Source organism: Tinamus guttatus, unplaced genomic scaffold (assembly GCF_059628265.1).
Source record: "Tinamus guttatus ecotype Peru unplaced genomic scaffold, ASM5962826v1 Tinamus_guttatus_pri_ptg000408l, whole genome shotgun sequence".
NCBI classification, from domain to species: Eukaryota; Metazoa; Chordata; class Aves; order Tinamiformes; family Tinamidae; genus Tinamus; species Tinamus guttatus.
The window spans coordinates 324,452-345,229 of NW_028288942.1; the positions used below are offsets into that span (position 1 = coordinate 324,452).

The 20,778-nt window shown below is 38.9% G+C and overlaps 1 protein-coding gene across 1 annotated transcript in view; it reads right to left on the reverse strand.

Moving 5' to 3' along the window:
* TSPAN9 (tetraspanin 9) overlaps positions 1-20,314 on the reverse strand; it is a 79,466-nt gene extending 59,152 nt beyond the window's left edge. Inside the window, exon 1 of the mRNA XM_010214027.2 lies at positions 19,472-20,314. Coding sequence (XP_010212329.1) covers positions 19,472-19,831 — 360 coding nt within the window. The 5' untranslated portion in view covers positions 19,832-20,314. The remainder of the gene's footprint in view (positions 1-19,471) is intronic.
* Positions 20,315-20,778: the final 464 nt, after the last annotated feature.

The window sequence follows — 20,778 nt, forward strand, 5'->3', positions numbered from 1 at the left end:
GAGGGAGAGGGAGAAAAGAAAACAAACAAAAAAAAACGCCAACTACCAGGATATTGATTACATGGCATTGATTATATACAATCCCTTCCACAAGGAACTATAATTATTTTCCATTCCTGTAAAAATGTTTTCTGTTCTGATCTTCAGATCTTCAGTAATTTAACCTCTCCTACTTGATTGGGCATAACCCTCTTTCAAAAGGGGAAAAAAAAAGGACTAGGGAGGTCCACTACTACATAATATCTCTGTTTTTCTTTTCTTTTCTTTTCTTTTCTTTTCTTTTCTTTTCTTTTCTTTTCTTTTCTTTTCTTTTCTTTTCTTTTCTTTTCTTTTCTTTTCCCTTTTCTTTAATAATCATCAGTAACGCTTGGTTTGCCATTAAGAAACATGGATTTCTTTTTCTTTCTGCTGATTCGGCTGACTCTGAATCCTGACACATCAGCCTTGGGTTGGGCTTTAGAGTCAAGCTGAGTTATTGCCTTTGGTCACACTTTCACTAACAGCAAAACTTTTGCTAGACAAGTTCTGCTCTTGGAACTTGGTGCAATGCTACTGTGAAGGGACTCGCTGACTGGAAAACAACTTATTCTGTGAATCATGTAGAACAACTCCAGGGCTTGATAAGCACTAAGAGAAGGAAAAGTGAAACCTTTCCAATTGACTTTGTAATCAAAGTTAATAGATATTACTGCATTCATCCCAGGTGGCTAAGCTATACAACTGAACCATGTAGAGTTCAAATGTGCTCAAAAGTGTAGATGAAAACAATGGGTCAAGCCTAGCTGGCTAGATATCAGGTTAGCCTCATGCAGCTACTGAGCACAGACACCCATAAAAATCTGCTGTCATCTCACAGCCTCAAATTAATCAGAACCTTCTCCAGAACTTTCGAAACTATGTATGACACATGTGCCTTGCGGTGTCCGGCTGCCTGAGAAGTCTAATGCAAATCTCTCAGAGTTTGTAGGGTTGGCCAGCAATGAAATATACCCAGGAACGGACATGCTAGATGTCACTTTTAGGCAGCCCTCAGGGCCTGGCTAATATGGCTAATTAAAGTGTTGCCAGCTGCTGCAGAGAAGTACACAGTACTATTCCCAGTTCTGCCACAACCCTGTCAGGAATAAACCCACTTCCATATCACAGGCATCTGCTTTGAGATCCAAGAGATAGATAAATGCTCTCCTTAAGGAAGTGGTTTGAAATCTTATGAAGAAAGGTATATTAATAGTCCTTGTGCCCATATCTCTCTTGCATTCTTTTTGGACAGTTTTCCTTTCAGAAGGATTAGCACACAAAAAGAATTGAGCTTCTCCTGAAGTCCTGACTGACTGAATTTATGTATTTGATTGATTAGTTTGCACTCCTGAAAGGCAGCAGTAGGAAGCAAATTGTGTTTAACCAGCAAGCAACTTGGATCTCTGGGCTCTTCTGACCTCTGAATCCCACTTTTTGCTTAGAAAACCCGAAGAACCATTTGCTTTGGAAAGCAAGATCTTTCATCTACAACACAGCCAACAAGAACATAAGACATTCTCATGACTCCCTCTGTTTGGAAGGCATCACCACTGGGCATTTTTTTGTAAGCAAATCTAATAAAGGAAGACGCTGTAAAAAAACAGCCTCAAGTCTGCAGCAGTTCAGTAGCAGCCATGGTAATAGGTTTTGTGCTATTAAGCTTGCACTCACTATACTGTGGGGAGTCTCCATAAAGTGATGAACAAGAGTTCTTTATGTTTTTGCCATGGGATCACATGGGTGCATCAGTCCAGAATGAGCCCCAATCTCTTTTACAAAATTGCACTATTCTGGAACTAGAAGAATGCACTCATCTAAGCAACTTTTCCCAAATCAGTACTTTTAAATAAGAAATGTTAAATAAAGTCCATGTCATTTGTCAGCTGAAATGTACTTGCTATCCTTATTGTTATAGTTGAATGACTAGGCAGTGAAAACAACATTTAAAGGACTCTCCCTAATTAAGACATAAAACAGATAATTTGGCATCATTGTGACTCAAAAAAGCAGGATGACAGGTTTTGCTTAATGACAAAGACATTTTAAATTTAAATGATAATCCTATTTATCTGAAAGAAACAAATAGTAGAAAAGCTAGAACACATCCATGTGCCCTGAGAGTCTGTAAACTGGAAACACCTTTGCCACTGATCACTTACAGAGATGCATAACTGAACATTAAGAATAAGATTCATTTCACTATTTTAGCTGTCTACAAAATAATTAATATCTAATTAATTTAGAAGCTCCTGCAGTCATATTCACCTTGTTCACATTAGAACAAGTTTAGTTATAACCTCCCTGCTGTCTACAAAGGGAGTTTCTGAGGAACCTCTCAGATAGAGCATCCATAGGATAGATCTCCATAGCGGGCATGCCATAGATAGATAAGTAAGGCAAGATGAATCCTGTCCCTGGTTTGGAGAATCACCAAAGACCTGTTTCAGTGAGCTGACTTCAGTCAGCAAAGCCCAGCCAGTGAGGAATGCTTTCAAGAAAACTATTTTTGATTTTGAATGTTTCAGTTCAGGACTTCCCTTGAAAACTTTTTTTCTTGTTGTCTGTTTTTTGTTTTGTTTTGTTTTATAACTGATGGCTCAAGCAGCAATCTCAAGTGTTAAGTGCTATAAAATAACTTCACTGAAAAAAATACATACTATTAAAATGCTGAGGAAATAGGACAAAGATTATGATATATAATAACAGAAAGCATAAAAGGAAAATCACTGCTTCTCTCTCTGTAAATTTCTTGCAAAAAGCTATGAAGGTGTCACTTGAAATTAATGACAGATGAAATAAGAGAACAGAGAGATAAAAACATTCTTACATGTTCTAGAATTCCTCGCTGCAGAAGACCTTTGATTCAAGTATTGACAATGGCTAATAAAGAGGACTATATGCTTTATAAGTAAAAAAATTATTACTCTGTATGAAGACAACTTATAGGTAATAAAAGGATAGGGGCACACATCAGAAAAGAAATAAAAATCTCTGTCCAAATGTGGCTCGTCCCTGAAAAACCTTTTTACAGCTTCTTGCTCCTTCTCTCTCTGGAACATCAGGTAAAAGGCTGAATTTCTGCTGAAATTCGAAGATGTGATCTGTGCCAGGTGAGCAGAACAATGTCAAACTTGCTCCTGTGTAATGTCATCATCTAGAGCAGTATTTCTTAACCACTTATAAACCAATATAAGGGACACTTGCTATAAAATAACAAGCACACCCAATACTTCCTAATCCGTTGGGAGAAAAAAATAATTCATGGTCCTTCTAGCCCAGTGATGATATTGCCATGTCTCTGTGGCAATGTTTAGGTTTCTGTGGTTTTTTCCTTTCTGACACATCTGTGGCAGATTTTGTACAGAATCTCCTGTACACTGCCTTTTGTTTCAGCATTTCAGGGCACATTCCAGCCCTAAGATAGAACTTAAGTCATATATAACCTTAAGTAGTCATAATGCAGTAAACCTGATTTTCCCCTTCATGCTTTTGAACAAGTCTGCCCATATCCCCGAAAACCTTGAGCAGATTCGCCAGTGAATGCATTGCACCAGCCATAAATCTACACTCACATTGCAGCAAAAAGAGTCAGAACATTGTACCAGGTTGTGGTCTCATAAGAGCAAACAAAGGTAGGAGACAGCACAGGGCAGAAACAACAAGGAGAGAAGCCTCTCCCTCAAGTCGCAATGAAGCAAAAAATTATACTTGAGGTTGTCATTATAGCAGGATTGTAATTATAGCTTCTAGAACCCTTTACCAATGAGTTGAATACAAAAAGAAGGATCTTTAAAGGGTGCTGAGCTTCTTTCAACATCTCAGGGAAAAAAAATCTAATAAATGTGGCTGCCTACCTATTATCCACTCAAAAATCTGAAGTCGTGTCAAAAGAACTATGTGGGTGCAGGCTACGGTACTATCAGATTTATAAAAGCAGTGCCTCACACAAGTGCAAATGAACCTTCTCAGCTTTCTTTGAAAGAGCCTAGGAAAAAAAGCAAATAAGCAAGCAACTTTTAGTCCACAAATCCTGATCATAAGCTGCTCAGGACCTCTGCTTCCCTCACTCAGTTGCTCAAATTTTGAATCACAACAGGGCAGATAGCAGTACACCAGTACTAGCACGACTGGAAGTAGACAACAAGTATATTAGGTATAGAGCTAAACTTTGGGACAGTGACAATTTGAATCCTGGTGATCCTGGCAAAAAGTGGTAGGCAAAAAGATATTCACTGAGGGCAAGGAGGAAGAGTAATGGGCAAAATGAAACAATCAGATAGTAAAGAGCTATTCTCTGGAGTCTCCATTAATCAGGCCAACAAGCTGTCATTAAGGTCAGCTGGAAAAGTAGCATCCAACCAGCAGGGAAAAAAGCTCCAAGACTGCTGAAATAGGGAACAGTTTCCCCATTAAAGCTTGCGCTGAGACATATGTGTCAAACACTGATCAATGCTCACACACAGCTAAGGAAGCTTTTAAACAAGAAACCTGCATTCTTAGACCTCCCAAAACTGTGATAAAGAAATATACCTGAACACAGATATATTCTATTAGGACAAGCAAGATAATTTATCCTGAGGGAAATACCACTTGTCTACAATATAGCCAGCTAAAGAAAACATAAGCAGGAATCTGAAAAAAAAAGGATTAAAAATAGGACACGACAGAACAGATGCACAGAGTTGTCGTGGTGTCTGCACTTTAAGAAGACAAACAAAAAAAAAGAACAAAAGAAAGAAAGAAAGAAAAAAAAACCTACCCTATTTCTGCAGTCTACCTTCCACAAAGACACATTGTACTCAAGGTTTAGTTGTCTCCTCCCTCCCCCAATTTAAGTTTAAAATATAAAGCATCCATTTAAAAGTGTAACACATAAGATAACCAAAAAAACCAGATTTTTATAAAAAGTGTTCAAGTCCCTCAAGCCCCAGTAAAAATAATGAAGTCTTATGGTTCTGAGATACACGCTTTGTTAATGAGACTAAACTTAATAGAGAAAACAAACACTGGCTGGGCTGCAGGAATCATGATCAGACTAGAAACACTGTGGAAGGCAAAAAAGCAGTTAGTAGTCTAGATAAATACTGGACTGTGAAACATTTAACAATGCATAAAATCAATATACCATACTAGAAAACACAATCTACACACTGCTGCTGCTTAGGTGGGAGAATAACAAGATTACTGTTTTTGTTCTTGTCAGCACTTATGCCAGCTGTACAATCAGCCAGATGGAGTTAACAACAAAGTACGACTTAAAGTGAGACAACTGCATGATGGGCTACTAAAAGCGCTGAAAGGCACAGAAAGCTGCAGAAAGCTGAAGCATATTTTAGGAGAGATTGAGTAAGTACAAGGGAAAAGTCAGATCCATTCTTTCAGAGACAATGCAATAAAAAGACAAAAATTATTAACTGCAGTATCGTAATATGAATGTACACACTCAAAAGCAAGGAACAAAAGATTTCTATGCTCATATTCATTTAGCATTCATTTACATTTTTCATTTTCCTAAACTCTCCACAGAGTGGTATGCATTCCACTGTGCTAAAAGCTGTGCCAAAAATAGTGGACTGTGACAGCAAAAATATCATTGTAAGTATCCAAATCATGTGCCAGGCTACATCAGCAAGAACACACCCAGCAGATCAAGGGATGTGATTACTCCATTTTATTCAGCACTTGTTAGGCACACTTGGAATATTGTGTGTGGGCTTGGTCCTCCCAGGTAGGAAAGATGTTGAAAATCTGGAGATGGCCAAGCATAGCGTCATGAAGATTATTACTGGGTTGGAGAACTTGACAAAGGAAGAAGGGTTTGATTTTGTTCAGCCTAAAAGAGAAAGGGCTTTGAAGGATCCAATCACAGTCTGTCAGTTACCCAAAAGGCAGTAACAGAGAAGATACAGACTCTTTGTTCATGAGGATGTATAGTGTCAGAACAAGCAGTGAGCTTGTTGCTACAAGGGAAGTCGTAATCTGGATATAAGGAAATATTTCTACAGTTTGAGAACCATTAAATATAGGTAATAGATTACCCAGACAAAAGGTGGAATCTCCCTTGCTATAAGTATTCAAGGCTCAGCTTCATAGGACCCTGAATAATTTAACCTAAGGCCTTGCTTTCAATAGAAGGTTGGACTACATGATCTCTACAGGTCTCTATCAAGCTGAACATTCTCTCTGTTATGATAAGCACAGCTAAACACTATTGTTGTTGTATGTTTCATATTTAAATTAGATTTCTTGACATTTTAGTAATAAAAGCAATCAGACAAATAAAAAAGATGACAAGCAGAAAGGACAGTTTCTATCTAATCAGTGTCTATAAGTACCTCAAGGGAGGGAGTGCAGAGGATGGTGCTGGCCTCTTTTCAGTGGTGGCCACCAACAGAACTAGAGGTAATGGCCACAAACTGAAGCACCAAAAGTTCCACAGGAACTTAAGGAAATTTTTTTTAACAGTAAGGGTGACAGAGCACTGGAACAGGCTGCCCAGAGAGGTTGTGGAGTCTCCTTCTCTGGAGATCTTCAAAACCCGCTTGGATGAAGTCCTGTGCCACGTGCTCTAGATGACCCTACGTGTGCAGGGGGGTTGGACTAGATGACCTCTGGAGGTCCCTTCCAACCTTAAGCATTCTATGATTCTATGACAGTTCTCTGATTTTCAGAGTGGCTTTAAGCATCTATTGAAATTATCAAGCAGTAGGCTTCAAAGGAAGTCCTCTTTCACACAGTGCATATTTAAAGAAGGGAACTCACTGCCATAGAATCCTGGAAGACCAAAGGATTTCAAATCTTGGACCAAAGTTTTCAAATGTATCTGGATTCAAATGTAGCTCAGGAGTGTTAGATGAGTGGACAGTGAGGTGGATTGAGAACAGGCTGGATGGCAGAGCTCAGAGGGTCGTGATAAATGGGGCCGAGTCTAGTTGGATGTCTGTGGTCAGTAGTGTCCCCCAGGGATCAGTACTGGGACTGGTGCTGTTCAACTTGTTCATCAATGATGTGGACGAAGGCACAGAGGGCGCCCTCAGCAAGTTTGCGGACAATACCAAACTGGGTGGAGTGGCCGACACTCCTGAGGGCTGTGCTGCCATTCAGAGGGATCTGGACAGGTCCGAGAGTTGGGCAGAGAGGAACCTCATGAGGTTCAACAAGGACAAGTGCAGGATCCTGCACCTGGGGAGGAATAATCCCAGGCACCAGGAGAGATTAGTGGTTGACCTGCTGGAAAGGAGAGGAAATTGGGAGTTCTGGTTGATACAAGTTACCCATGGGGCAGCAATATGCCCTTGAGGCCAAGCAGGCCAATGGGGTCCTAGCCTGCATCAGGAGGAGCATTTCCAGCAGGTGGAGGGAGGGGATCTGCCCCTCTGCTCAACTCTGCAGAGGCTGCACCTGGAGTATTTGGTGCAGTTCCGGACTCCCCAGTACACGAGGGACGTGGAGCTTCTAAAGAGGGTTCAGTGTGGAGCGATGAAGATGATTAAGGGATTCAAACATCTATCTTATGAGGAAAGACTGAGTGAGATAGGTCTTTTCAACCTGGAGAAGATTGAGAGAGGATCTGATCAACATGTACAAGTACCTAAGGAGAGTATATCAAGAGGTTGGGGCCAAACACTTCTCAATAGCGGTCAGTGATAGGACAAGGGGTAATAGGGACAAATTGAAACATATGTGAGTTTCATCTCCATGTGAGGAAGAACTTCTTTCCTGTGAGGGTAACAGAGCCCTGGAACAGGCTGCTCAGGGAGGTTGTGGAGTCTCCTTCTCTGGAGATTATCAAAACCTGTCTGGATGCCACCATGTGCCATGAGCTCTGGGTGTCCCTGCTGGAGCAGGGGAGTTGGACTAGATCTAGATCTCTAGAGGTCCCTTCCAACCTCAACCATTCTGGGATTCTGTATTATACCAATTTGTCTAAGTCCTTTAGGGTCTATTAAGTGCCATGGATATGTCTAGCCCTCTAGTTTATGAAATCCCTAAACTAGTATCCCCTGGAAAATCAGAAAATAAGTTGAGAGACAATTACTTTCATTTATCCTATTTCATAACTGCTTTGTTTTGCATCCTTCAGCAGCTACCTTCAGACATATGAGGTAGGATATGAGGTTGACGAACGTCGATCTGATCCGATATATTCAGTTTTATATTCAAGCCTCACATACCAGAGATAAAGAAAACTACTAGAAATCAAATATATTAGTCTTAATATATTTGTAACCTCACTACAGTTTATTTGGATCATCAATTCCAATGCTCACAGCAAAACAGAAAAAGCCTTATTACTGACAACTAAGAACCCATGAATGACAACAATTCAAAATAAGTTATATAAAAAAGAATATGCTAAGAAATAAAACAAATGAAAATGCAACAAAAAGGTCAACTTCCATTGCTACCAGAAGGCAGAGAGAGAGAGTTAAGATTCTGAAGACCTTCCAACCTACCTAAGTAATAGATCATGTCAACATCATACATCATAGACACTTCTGCAGCTCACATCGATAAGCACATCTATAAGCATTTATAAGTAGATGTAAAGAAAAAAAACCAACAACAACAAAAAACAAAAAGAACCCCAAATGAAAAAGCAGAAACATCAGAAAAACAAACAAGAATTGAAGATAACATTGGCTATCTGCATTTTAAAGCAGATCTACTAAGACACAAAGCCCACTGTTGCACTGGGGAACATGAAGCCAGCACCCTGCTGAATGCTGTCAATGGGAGAGAAAAAAAACCACAAGTTCTGTTCACAGCCCTCCTCCTGAAACCATTACAGCAAACACTGTTCTGAGAATAGGAGACAAACAGATGACTTGAACGGCTCCAAAAAGTAAAAATAAGTATTATTACCAGATGTCAAATACAAAGCTTTTTATTCAATAAATTCTTTCCTTCACTTGCACCTTTCATAACTATTAAATACAATGTCAGTGTACTTATCATTTATGGAATGATTTCATTAGGTGGTTTGGAGTGGTATAGAAAGACCAATGATTACTGGAAACAGAGACATCCCGTAACAAGGTCGTCACTGTGACTAAAGTCTCCTGCATGACTGTCACAAGAATAGAACTTTAATTTTCTTACTGAGATTTTGAGGAGGACAAGTTTAGGAAGTATGCTACATAGCACAAGGAAACTTTCACTAGAAGCGGTGATGTGCGAGACACTGGAGAACACGCCCAAAAAAGGGGATATTCTAAGGTCCTAAAACCAAAAGGATTTCTGTGCCTGTAGACCATCCTGCACAGTGAAGATTAGGAGTAGGTTGATTGAATCAAGTCTCTCACAACGGATGGGACCTAACAGATGGCATGTTGGTTAAGACACTTAGCAAGGTCTTTAGGTATCTGGATTCAAATTTGTTTTGACCTTGTACAAGTCACTTAGTAGGACACATTTACAGCATGAATACTGGCAGATTTATGCTGTCTTTGCCCAAGCTGCCCTAGAAATGAAAGTGCAGGGAAAATGACTGCATTCACACCCCTGTTGGAGGTGCATGATAAGCAGGATCTTTGAGCTGATGGACAGTGCTACACAAACACAGCTGAGCCAAAGTCAACACAAGTCCACACATGCTGAACTGGACTATGTGTGCACTTGCTAACTGTGGTCTCCAGTAGCTTTTGGCCATCTACCTTGTGCCCTGCTGCAGGCCTGGCTTTTGTTTTGGTGGCTCAGCTTTCCATTAAGATCATGAGGATAACAGCACTGCCCATATCTATATGGGCATCGAGAAGAACACATGAAGCAATCCTAAGACTCTCTGCATTTACGGCAACACATAAGATACTAATTTCTTAAAGTAATGAAAACAGGGGAGAGAGGACAATCCTCAAACTCCAAGAAAGGAGCAAATAAGAATATAAACCTTGTTTATTTCTAAGTTAACTACCTCCTGGTGCACATCCTGAGGAAGAGGCGGCACCTTTTGGTGGCATGGCCACAGCTAAATGAACTGAAAAGGAAAAAGTAACTACGTCACTGTGATTCGTTACTTGTGATTTAGTTTAAAACAGCTGTTTACTATGAAATGAAGTGTTTATACTTCTGAATTGCAATCTGGTGTCAGGGAGCTTTTTCACCTAATTTAAGACTGTAACTGGCTGGATGCTCTCCAAGACTATGTTGAAGAAAAAAAAAACAGTTTTATGAAGGAGTGAAGCTAGTCAGCAGTGACATCGCTGCTAACAACAAGTATTGGTCATTCAGCACCAGCATTGAAAGAGAACAGTGCTTAATAATACATTCAAGAAGACTGAAAGAACAAACCTCTGATTTAGAAGAAGCTATCCTAGTAACTGAAGGTTTAAAAGGTGGAAAAAATTTAGGAGGCTCCAAAAGCACATTGTAGATCATGCTAGAATTATAAGAATTATGAGAGATCCCCCCATCCAAATCAAGGCATCTAAAAGTAAAAACAAAAGCACATGCTACAGGCTCAGAAAACTCCAAAATTTATAAAGCACAAGTGGTCATACACAATGATTGTTCATGTTAGATTAACAAAGTCTGTGTGGACGTCAGTTCTCTAAATTTGCATATTAAGCAGTCTTAGTATGTACTGGATATGAATACATTTGGACATTTACAAATGCAAATCAGATCCTTGCACATACATTTTCAGATATTAAAGATGACAACAGGAGTCCTGCAATTAATTTTACTGACATGTGGAATTGGCTTATTACCTTCACTCTGAAAGATATGGGTTTCAGGTGTATAGAGGAAAAAATATGTGTTTGGGCCTGGTGGGAACAGAAGGTGTAGCAGATACAATGTGTATTACTGCACGGGCCTGCTCACACACATAAGCACTAAAGTCTATCTGTAAAGTTAAAATACTTTAAAATTATTTAAAAGTATATTTTTAAAGCCCTTGGTTTAAAAGTAATGCAAAAATAGTAGAATGCCTATTCTTTCCTTCATTTTTACCTAATTTCAGACTACGTAATTGTACACATAAATCATTGCAAACAACAGAATTGCTTTAACTGCTGACATAGTTACCTGTTACACATTCAGTTAACATGCATTGTATCACATGTGCAGTATGTTAGAAGCAAGCACATAAGCAACTAATACATCTCTGCTAATGACTAGTAATTCATTAAGCTGATGAACCCCTACAGCGTATAATCCTCTGTTAATAATCTTATCATCCATAGCTCATGATTTTCTTGTTTCAGTCCTGTTCACCATATTAAAGAAAAAAAAAAAAAGAGAGAGAGAGAGAGAGAAAGTTATTTTAGGAATACTTCCACATCACAGCTCCTCACACACTAAGAAATTAATAGTTCTATAATTGCCAAGAGAGTAACATAATGGTTTCTGTTGTTTTTAATTCCTTGCAACAACTCTGAATGCAGGTTGCACTCTTCTCAAACACTTAAGGGTGCTTTGAGAGTACTCCATTTAGGAATCAACAATGGTCTTGTCATTTCCTGCTGTGGATCTACAATTTGTACCCACAGTAGTTGCAATTGCACATGAATGCAAGAAAGACAGAAGTCTGAGCAATCCATAAAATAAATCAGAAAGATACAGATTCTCTTTCTGACATCTCATGACTTGCCATGGTTCTGAGTATCTTTCATGTTTGTTTCATATTTATTCGCAGTATTTCCCAAAGTATATGCCTCCGGCACAGTTATTAGAAATAGCATGAAGATTTTGGCTCAGGAGCAACAGAAGATAGGAAAAGGTTTCATGAATCACTAAAGGACAAGATTGCCAAATTCAGCTTGTAATAACAATGAAGTACATTTAACAAGAATTGATGGGTGCAAAATTCCTTCCTCAGAAGCAGACGGATGGCGTTTTTGCTGCATACATTAATTATTCTTTTGTCTCTGAAAAAAAAAATCTCGTTTACTATATTTTACACACATGAAGCAAAACAGAATAAAAGTAACTGCAGTCATTGTTCACTGAAAGGAATGCAAGGGACAACCAATGAATTTACGTTCCCAGGCAGTAGGGAGGATAAAATATTGTGCTCTGGATGAGAGATCAGACAAGACAGCCAGTAGGCCACGAGTGGTACTAAACACCTAGAGATGGGTGTGGATGGGTTACTGTGGTTGTAGGGATTTGGCTATGGTTTAATCAAAGATAACCCTCCAAATTCCTGAATATATTGTGTCCCCGTGGAAAAATCTAGTTCTGCACTATCTCAGCATGATGCCAAGTTCTAGGTGACACTAATGAAGATAAGATAAAGTGATTTTTAAAATTTATAGTTGGCAGAAGGCAACAAGAATATTCACTATATTTGCTATACTGGATGGAATAGTTAAATCAGACAGGTAGCAGTATGAACTTTGGCCCAGCTCAGGAAAAGCAGGAGGAAGGAAGAAGTATTATCTCAGTCAAATTTCCAAACATTTAGAAGTTCAATTATCTCTACTCAATAAATAGAACAATTTAATTTTCTCCTCAAGCAGCATGGGTCTGAGCTGAATGGAGATGTTCTATCTGAAATGATTTAAAGCTAATTTGTTTCAGAGAGTTGTGAAATTGCTTTGAGTCCAGTGCCTGCAGTCATTTCTGAAAATGGTATTAAAATGATTAAGTCTTATGTGACCTCCAAAACAGGGTTAGCAACTTTCATATTCAATATTTAATACCACACCTTCAGCCACATCATGTCTTTTACTTCACTGACATGGTGTGGTGTGTTTATTTCTACAGGATAACTCAGGCAGAGCCCAAGATACCCAGCAGAATTCTTCCTTGATTGAAAATTTCACTCAGCTGCTGTATGGTTAGGTTACTTTACCAATAATAAGAAATGAACACAGAAGAACTACTAAGTGTATTACACAATATTAACAGTGTGTCTGTGATGACTCGGCTGGCCATTAGGCACATTCAATTTATTTTTTTTTAAATGTACAATGAAACTCCAATTAACTTTATTTACCACAAATTGGACTGCATCCTCTGATCTTTTGTACCCAGGTCTTGTCTGTCTGAGCAGCATTTAAATAAACAAATTACATGCCTCCTCTGACAGCCAGATAATGGAGTTACATGCTCATCCTACTCTAATTGTGTGAAGAAGATTATACCCCTTTGGATCAGCCTCCTGAAGACTTATTTGGAAGGTGTCAGGAACAGACAAAAAAGGAGCATGGGAAAAAAAAAATCCCTGAGTAGCTTACTGAAATGTTCTATATAGTCTATGAGTCCAGAGGTAAATAAGAAACATGACAGTTTTTAAGCTTATTAAAAGTTAGCAGTAATTGTATCCCACCATGTTTATAACCTTAGCTTTATAAAAGTTGATATCATAATTACTTTTAAAACTTAGGAGATTCAAGTCGCAAAAGGCTGAAGAAATTTGTTCAAGGTCACACAGCTAATCAGAGGATATGAGGGAAAGAATCTGAATCATATATATATAAAAAAACTCTGTGAGTGGGGGGAAGGGAGCAATCAATTATTTTCCATTTCCAAACTGCGTTCTGTTTCTCACTGTCACTGCCTATAAATCTCTACACATACAAATGATTAAACAACTATATCCAGGTGACTATGGTAAAAGAGATGTAAAGCAGATCTGCCTTTTACTCATAAATCTATACATCACCTATCCATACTAGCACACACAAACAGCTTTTAAATCTACCTTCAGCTAGAGTAAAATTAGTCTCAAAATTTCACACCAAAGGAAAAACAAAAAACAAACAAACAAACAAAAAGCAATGGGGAAAAAAAAAAAAAGCAACCTGATCAGAATGCAGTGATAGGAAAGAGCAGAAAGGGAGTGGAATACTGTGAAAAACATTGTATCGAATGTCTCCAGTGTCTCCCTGTAAGTTCAATGGTTCAATAATTCATTCCCTAAAATGATTATGGAGCTCCCACCACGTGTATTAAAAGAGCTCTGAAGCACACCTCATAACACTGGTCCCATGTTTAAATAATATTTGACCATTATTCTCTAATGTCACTTGAACATACAATATATTCATAAGGACATCACTCAGTTTTAATTAAATTACTTATCCTCCCAGCCAAAATGCTGACATGCAGAAATATTTGCCTAATTGTCATCCAACGGTGACATACACATGGTGGCATAGGCCCCCTAAATAATGATATATCACTTGGAGAAGAAAAAAACAGCCAAAAGCTAGAATGTTCTGGATTAGCTATTAAAACCTGATTATTTTCTATCAATGAAACAGAAAAGATAAACTCTAAAAAAATTAAGTCTACTGCTTTCCAGATTTCAGTGTGTCACTTCTTTTTGAGTTGCCCTACTTTCATGGGATTGTACTGCAATTGTCACTGGACTGCTCACTTATGTCATTACAACCAAAATACGATAGAAATAAATATTGCTGTTATGTCACGGAACAAGCATCTCAGGGTTGTTCACTGTCTCTCCTTGCCATTCCTCCCCGTGTCAGAAAACTGTTGCTTGCAGGGTACAAGATATATTGGAGGCAAGATCACACAGTGAGGGTTAGGACAATAACAGGGTGAATTTGATTGTGTTCCCTTGTCCTATGTTGTCATTTTGTTCTCATTTCAAGGACTCCACAAAAGTCATTAAACTTGAAAGATTAACTTTCAGTTATGCACAGGGACAAAGCCTACTCACAAGCTTCGACTCTCTGCCCAACAGGTTCAGATAAGCAGGCTCTGTTATTTTCACAGAAAAGAATAAGCAAACAATTTATTGTGTTTAACTTTTTGCTATTACTTCTCAACTAGCTAGCTTTCCAGACCACGTTTTTTCTCTTGTAGTCTTATATTTTAGCAACAGAAAAATGCCTACAACCTATTATAAAATTTATTTATAAATGTATAAAATTTATATACATAGTCTAAATTTCAAATTAGTTTAATAAATGAACCACACCACTTTCCTACCACTTGCAACAAAGAAAACATTAAGATTTAATAACCTTGCCAGATGCTCCCTCCAATAAAATGAATTTTATTATACTTAAGTAATAAAATAATAAATAATAGACTAAGATGTAACAAAATGTGTAATATGAGTCTCTCTATGTACATGAAATACAAAAATGTAATTTTAGTTAAATGAATAGAACAAACTAATGCTTGATTCACAACCCACAATCAAGCATTATGTGCAGATTTTTCTACTGAAGATTTTAAAATTTATTCCTGTCACTCTAAACTTTCCCTTTTAGGACACTATGAAACTTATTTCACAAGTGAAATTTCTTTTTCAAAATTTCTGCTTTGTAGAATTTTCTTATAGGTAGTAAGATTTTCTGAATTGTGTTCTGGGAAAACAATTAATCTAATTCTTTTGCCTAATTTCACTGAAGTGAAATCTATCCCATAAACATCTATACAGTAATCTTGGTACTTGTTTACCATCTTCTTGACAATTATGCTGCTATCTGCAAATATTAAAATATACACGTATATATTTAATTTTATCTGCAGTACTATATCGGCTACTTTACAATCTCCATACATGTACACTTGAATATTCCTGAAGGCAAACTAAATCAACTAACATATGTACTAGCCCAGGCCCTTTGCAAAACATATTATGCACTTAGGATAAATTCACTGTAAATCATCATCCTAGCCACACAATTAAATACTATAAGCTTGCTTAACCCTCAGCTCAGACTTTCTTAATCTCCAGAAGAAAGCAATGCCAGATGGCCAAGAAAAACTGCTAAGAATCACAGATGACCACAGAGAAATACCTGGAGTTCTTAATGATACTGTACAGGAACACCTACAGTTTCAATTTTCTGTTGGGCCCCTCTGTGATCAACTTGCTTGGCAGAATTCATCATTCCACATTAACTAATAGATCTGTAGCTAATTTTCAAAAACTGTCTGTTATTGTCATTAATCTAATTCACCGATATTGAATTTTCATTAGACAGCAACAATACATCAGTTCTTCCTCAAAGTTGTCCCAATAGGAGTATACTTGGTACATAAAACCAGAGAAAACCTATTAACCACTGCACATCTCCATTATCTTCAAATAGACATTTAGGTGGTCTCCAAATCTATACGGGCTGGCTGCCAGGCTGGAGAAGGACATCTCGGTGCCACATGATGGACAGAATACTTCCCAGGCTTTTCATGCTGTTAAGAAGCAAATAACGGAGTAAGATTCTTTTTCTACAGAAGAGCATCCTTCTTCGGGCCCACATACAGGACCAACCTTGAGGATCTCTCAAGACGAAGGGAGCAATCCTTCCTGAGACATCAAAGGATACCACCGTTTTTGATGTGGAAAGGGAACTATCCACGAAGTTCTAAGAAACACTGATTTCTTACAGTATAATAGTGCTTCACATGAGCCAAGCCTCCTGCACCTGCAGGCTGAAAACAATGAAACAATGCAGCTTTGTGGCACGCAGGCTGGGCGGGCAGACTGCCCATTAACTGCTGCATTCACCACACAGCTGCTCGGCTGGCACCTGTTTAAAGGCTCCCTGAAACGCAGCTTTTCTACTACAATCTCCAGTTGCCTAAATCAACATCTACATAAAAATTCTGCTTCTTACATGGATATGCACTTCAGGGGATCAGGAGTCTCATTCTGCTTTAAACTACAGGCTGAGAGAGAGTTCATGCTCAAAAATAGATGTGTCTCTTTTTCTAAAGGAAATCTCCTTGCATTACAAAAGATGTCTGTCACTGCTTAAGAGAAGGCCACAACTTCATGGTTTTGGACTTGGGTACGTTAACAAAACTTCCAAAGGAAATGATGAAGGAACTGCAGAGGGGTGCTGCCATCCTGGCCTGAGCCCTGGTAGTGATGTGGGAGAGAGGCTTTGAAGGCTTTTTCCTGGGAAATCAGGAAAGTGGAGAATTGGGGAAGCTGGGATTCAAATAACAGGGAGTGCTGTAGGGCCCAGTGGGAATGCACGTACGGACAAATCTGTATGGAGAACCCAGGGCTGGGCTAGCAGAAGACTACAAGGTGGAGAGAGAGACCCTGGCAAGAGCATAGCGTGAGCAAGGGGCATATGGGGAACTCAGCTAACATCCAAGGCCTGTCACACAGCCAGGGTGGAATTCATGTGGACTCCAGGTATGAAGCCAGAGGTGGCACATCACCGAACACCTGTATATAGTGTGCTTCACTCTAGGTAGCCTTTCCATGAAGAAAAGGAGATGACAGTTTTATTCATTTGAGTCGCCCAAGACACAGGACAATAAAATACCTCATTAAAAAATAAAATAAAATAAAATAATAAAATATCCAACAGTCCTCTGAAAACACTGGAAAGCTGCTCTCAAGACTGGTCTGTAAGACTGAATTTAAGTCAACCAACACAAAAACCAGCAGAACTTCAGAACAATCTACACAAGGCTAGTGGTTCAAATTTCTGTTGCAAGCTACTTTAAAAGTGACATCTTGCATTCAGCTTTTCTCTGTAAACCATCAGATTCACCATTCAACAGCACCATTTACATTTTGCATAGCCTAGCTCATACAAAAAGCATTTCTAGAATATCAGACAGAGATGCAATGACAAAGATTAGTAACTGTAAGAAAAGCCGTAAAAACACAGAAAGCAAAGGCATATTGAGAAGAGGGAAAAGAGGTTTCTGAGGTTAGAATAAGAGCTGAGAAAGCACAGAGATACTAGTGTATACTTTTCCACATGGTAGTAGGTAAGTCCTAACACAAGAAGCAATGTGATTGTCCAAAGACTAGTAGAAGCTGAGTAACAAGAATACAGAGATGAGCACAGAGAAGAGGTTGGAAATACTTTGTGCAAGTTCAAGAAAAGGGAAGGCCTGCTTGCACACAGTTAAGAAAAATGCTGCTTGGGAGGGGGATGAAAATGAAAATAAGATATTGAGCCTAAAGGCAAATGGTAGAGTGCTACTAATGGCTGATCACAGAGAACAAGCAGGCTATTCCGAAACTAATCACAACATAGAGCATAAGAAAAACAGAAATACTTCCAAGGTGTCACAGCAATGCAGCTTTTTGGGTCACATAGCCAGTCTGATATAAAGTTGGTGTCCTGGATATATTCCTGAAACAGGTGAGGAAACTTGGAAACTTTCTGTTGTGGTTGGTATACAGAAAAAAAAGCAAAACAAAATGAGAAACAAACAATCAAAAAAAAGGGTGAAGCAAGGAACTTGAATCGGCCGTTTCTCAGAGGCCAGTCCCATCTTTCTGTTCAATGAAGATTTCCACCCTACTGTTTAATTAAGTCTCCCATGCCTTCAGTGGCTGCAACATTTCAGTCTATTACCGCTATGGCTCACTGATGCATGCTTGCTCTGGTCCAACCCCATACCAAATCTCCCATTACCTCTTGCTCTTAAAGGTTATTTCAGTAAGTGGGTCATGACAAACAGAGAGGCTCTTAGTAAGACTCCTAATTTGAACACTGGTATCTCCACAGCAAAGGTAGCTCTCTGAACGAGACTATTAATGCCCCTCCTTCTTCCAAACTAAACCCAGCTAATTTCATTTACTTCTGAAGCATTTCAGGATTATGACCTTGAATCATTTTCTTCATCTGCCCAAGCATTAAAACCATAAAAAAGCAGTGGCCTTTACTTCAGTTAGGGAAACTGATTTGATACTCGGCTGTATTGACAAAAAAAAAAAAAAAACAGTGTTTCAATTAGCTTCTGATTTTCCCAGACTTACTGTTCATTCAAGGATGCCCAGCTGATGGTTGACTTCAACCTTATTTCCCTCCCTTCTCCATGGCATTAGTTTGCTCAAAGCATTCACTATGTTTTAATCTGCTTGTTAAGGCACTTTTATAACTCCTTTGCCACTTGGCTGCTGGAGGAAAATCAATTTTGATCCCTCAGAAGAAAGCACTACTTTCCAACTTTACATGCCAGTTTGGACAACTGCAGCTGAAACTGAATACAGATTAATTCAGCATTCCAATCATTCCACATTTAGGCTGACACCTTAGGAGGCTGCAGCATGCAAGATTTTTTTTCTTTTTAAATGAAGAAATGAGAATGAATTTCTTCAAATGAAAAACCAGTTTTTCAAATGAAGTTTACAAAGAAATGGAATTTATGGCAGCAATGAGGCTGTACTTTAAATTTATATTAAACTGCAGTTTAATGCAACATGAGGTATTACAACAGAATGTAAAAATCCTACTACAACAGGATTTTAATGCTAAAACAGTTTTGCCCTTCCTTAAATAACCCAGCTTGAACACACATTAAAATCATGATCTTTAAGAATTGGTAGTCAAAGTACAATAACTATGTGTCAGTAAAGACATAGAAAACAAGTATATTTTCCCATTATGCATAGGTTTAACACTGAAAATATTCCTTACGTGTAGGGGAGAGAGGGAGAGAAACGGGGGGGGGGGGAGCTTACTGTAGTTCTTTAAAGATGCACTGTACACATAATGCAGTAGTACAGGATATGCTAACAAATGAAGACAACTAAAAAGACAGTACTCACCCAAAATATTAAATTGAAAAGGAACATCATGTATTTCAAACAACACAGGCAGCCTCTTGCCATGTTGCACTTCTTAAATTCTAAAAGGAAAACAAATGATAGATCCAGATAAAAGACCACATATTTGCTGCCTTTGGGTGCACTGTATTTGTCACTTTCTTTGCCAGTCCCAACGCCGGTCCCAGTTCCGACCCCAGTGTGGCTCTGTGTGCGTGATCCAGCTGTACCATAGAAAGCTCCAGCAGTAAAACCTCGACCAAATTGCTTCCCTGAGGTAGAAGGTTTAGCAAAGTCAGAGTCTTTGCTATCCAAAGATGGACTCCGGTGAATTGAAGAATCCTCACTACTTGACTTCTCCATGATCTCTCTTTTCAGTGTTGTCAGATTTAATGTTTAGCATCTCTCAGCATTAAATGCAGTGCCTCGCAAACTCCATAGTACTACAAAAGTTGCTTGTGTTTTGCTTCTCTTTTTCTTTGCATATAAATCAGATAATCACTGCAATGTTCACTGCCATATTCCCTGCATTGTTGCTGCTTTTTTTCATTTTTTATACCACAGTAGGCTGTACTCTATCTCTAGTGTGGATTCATACATTAATATCTCATGCAGAAGCATACTCATGATGTATCTTGATGAATCAGTTCTGCAGAACTTCAGTTTTATTCAAAAGAGCCATAAGCTCACTCTGTCCTTAGTCCACAGTCCCTGATCTATCGGCAGCAGATGGTCCTTGCATCCATTTCCAAAAGGCTTCTGCAGTACACCTGGGAGACTTCCCCCTAGCCCGAGCACTTTCCTCGCTCTCAGCTTGCCTCCCTAGCTCTCTCTGGCTGCTTCTCATACGCTGGCTCTTTTTTGTCTTTCTTTTTTTTTTTTTTTTTCCACCGGTTTGCAGTATCTCATTCAGTACTCAGCTATTGGAGCATGCTGCGTTGCACTGCTGTTGACGTGAAATCATCAGCAACTGCAACCACTGGGCATTTCTCACAGAAATCCCTGACCTAACTATCAAGTAATAAATCCACCCTCTCGGTCACCCCTCCCCTCTGCTTTCCATTCAGCCAATGAGCAGCAGCCCTCTCCCCCAGGGCACACCTCCATGACATAATATCTTTAATAGGATTAAAATTACTCTTGACTATACAAGTGCACAACAGAAAATCTCTTTAAATGTCAAGCACTGTTTGGCTGCTTATGAGAAGGAGCCATGAGGTAATGATACTCCTTTCACGCAATAAAACACTGCAAACGGGTAGATTCGCTGCAGCTCACCTCTGCCTGCTCATGAAATGCACAGCAACTAC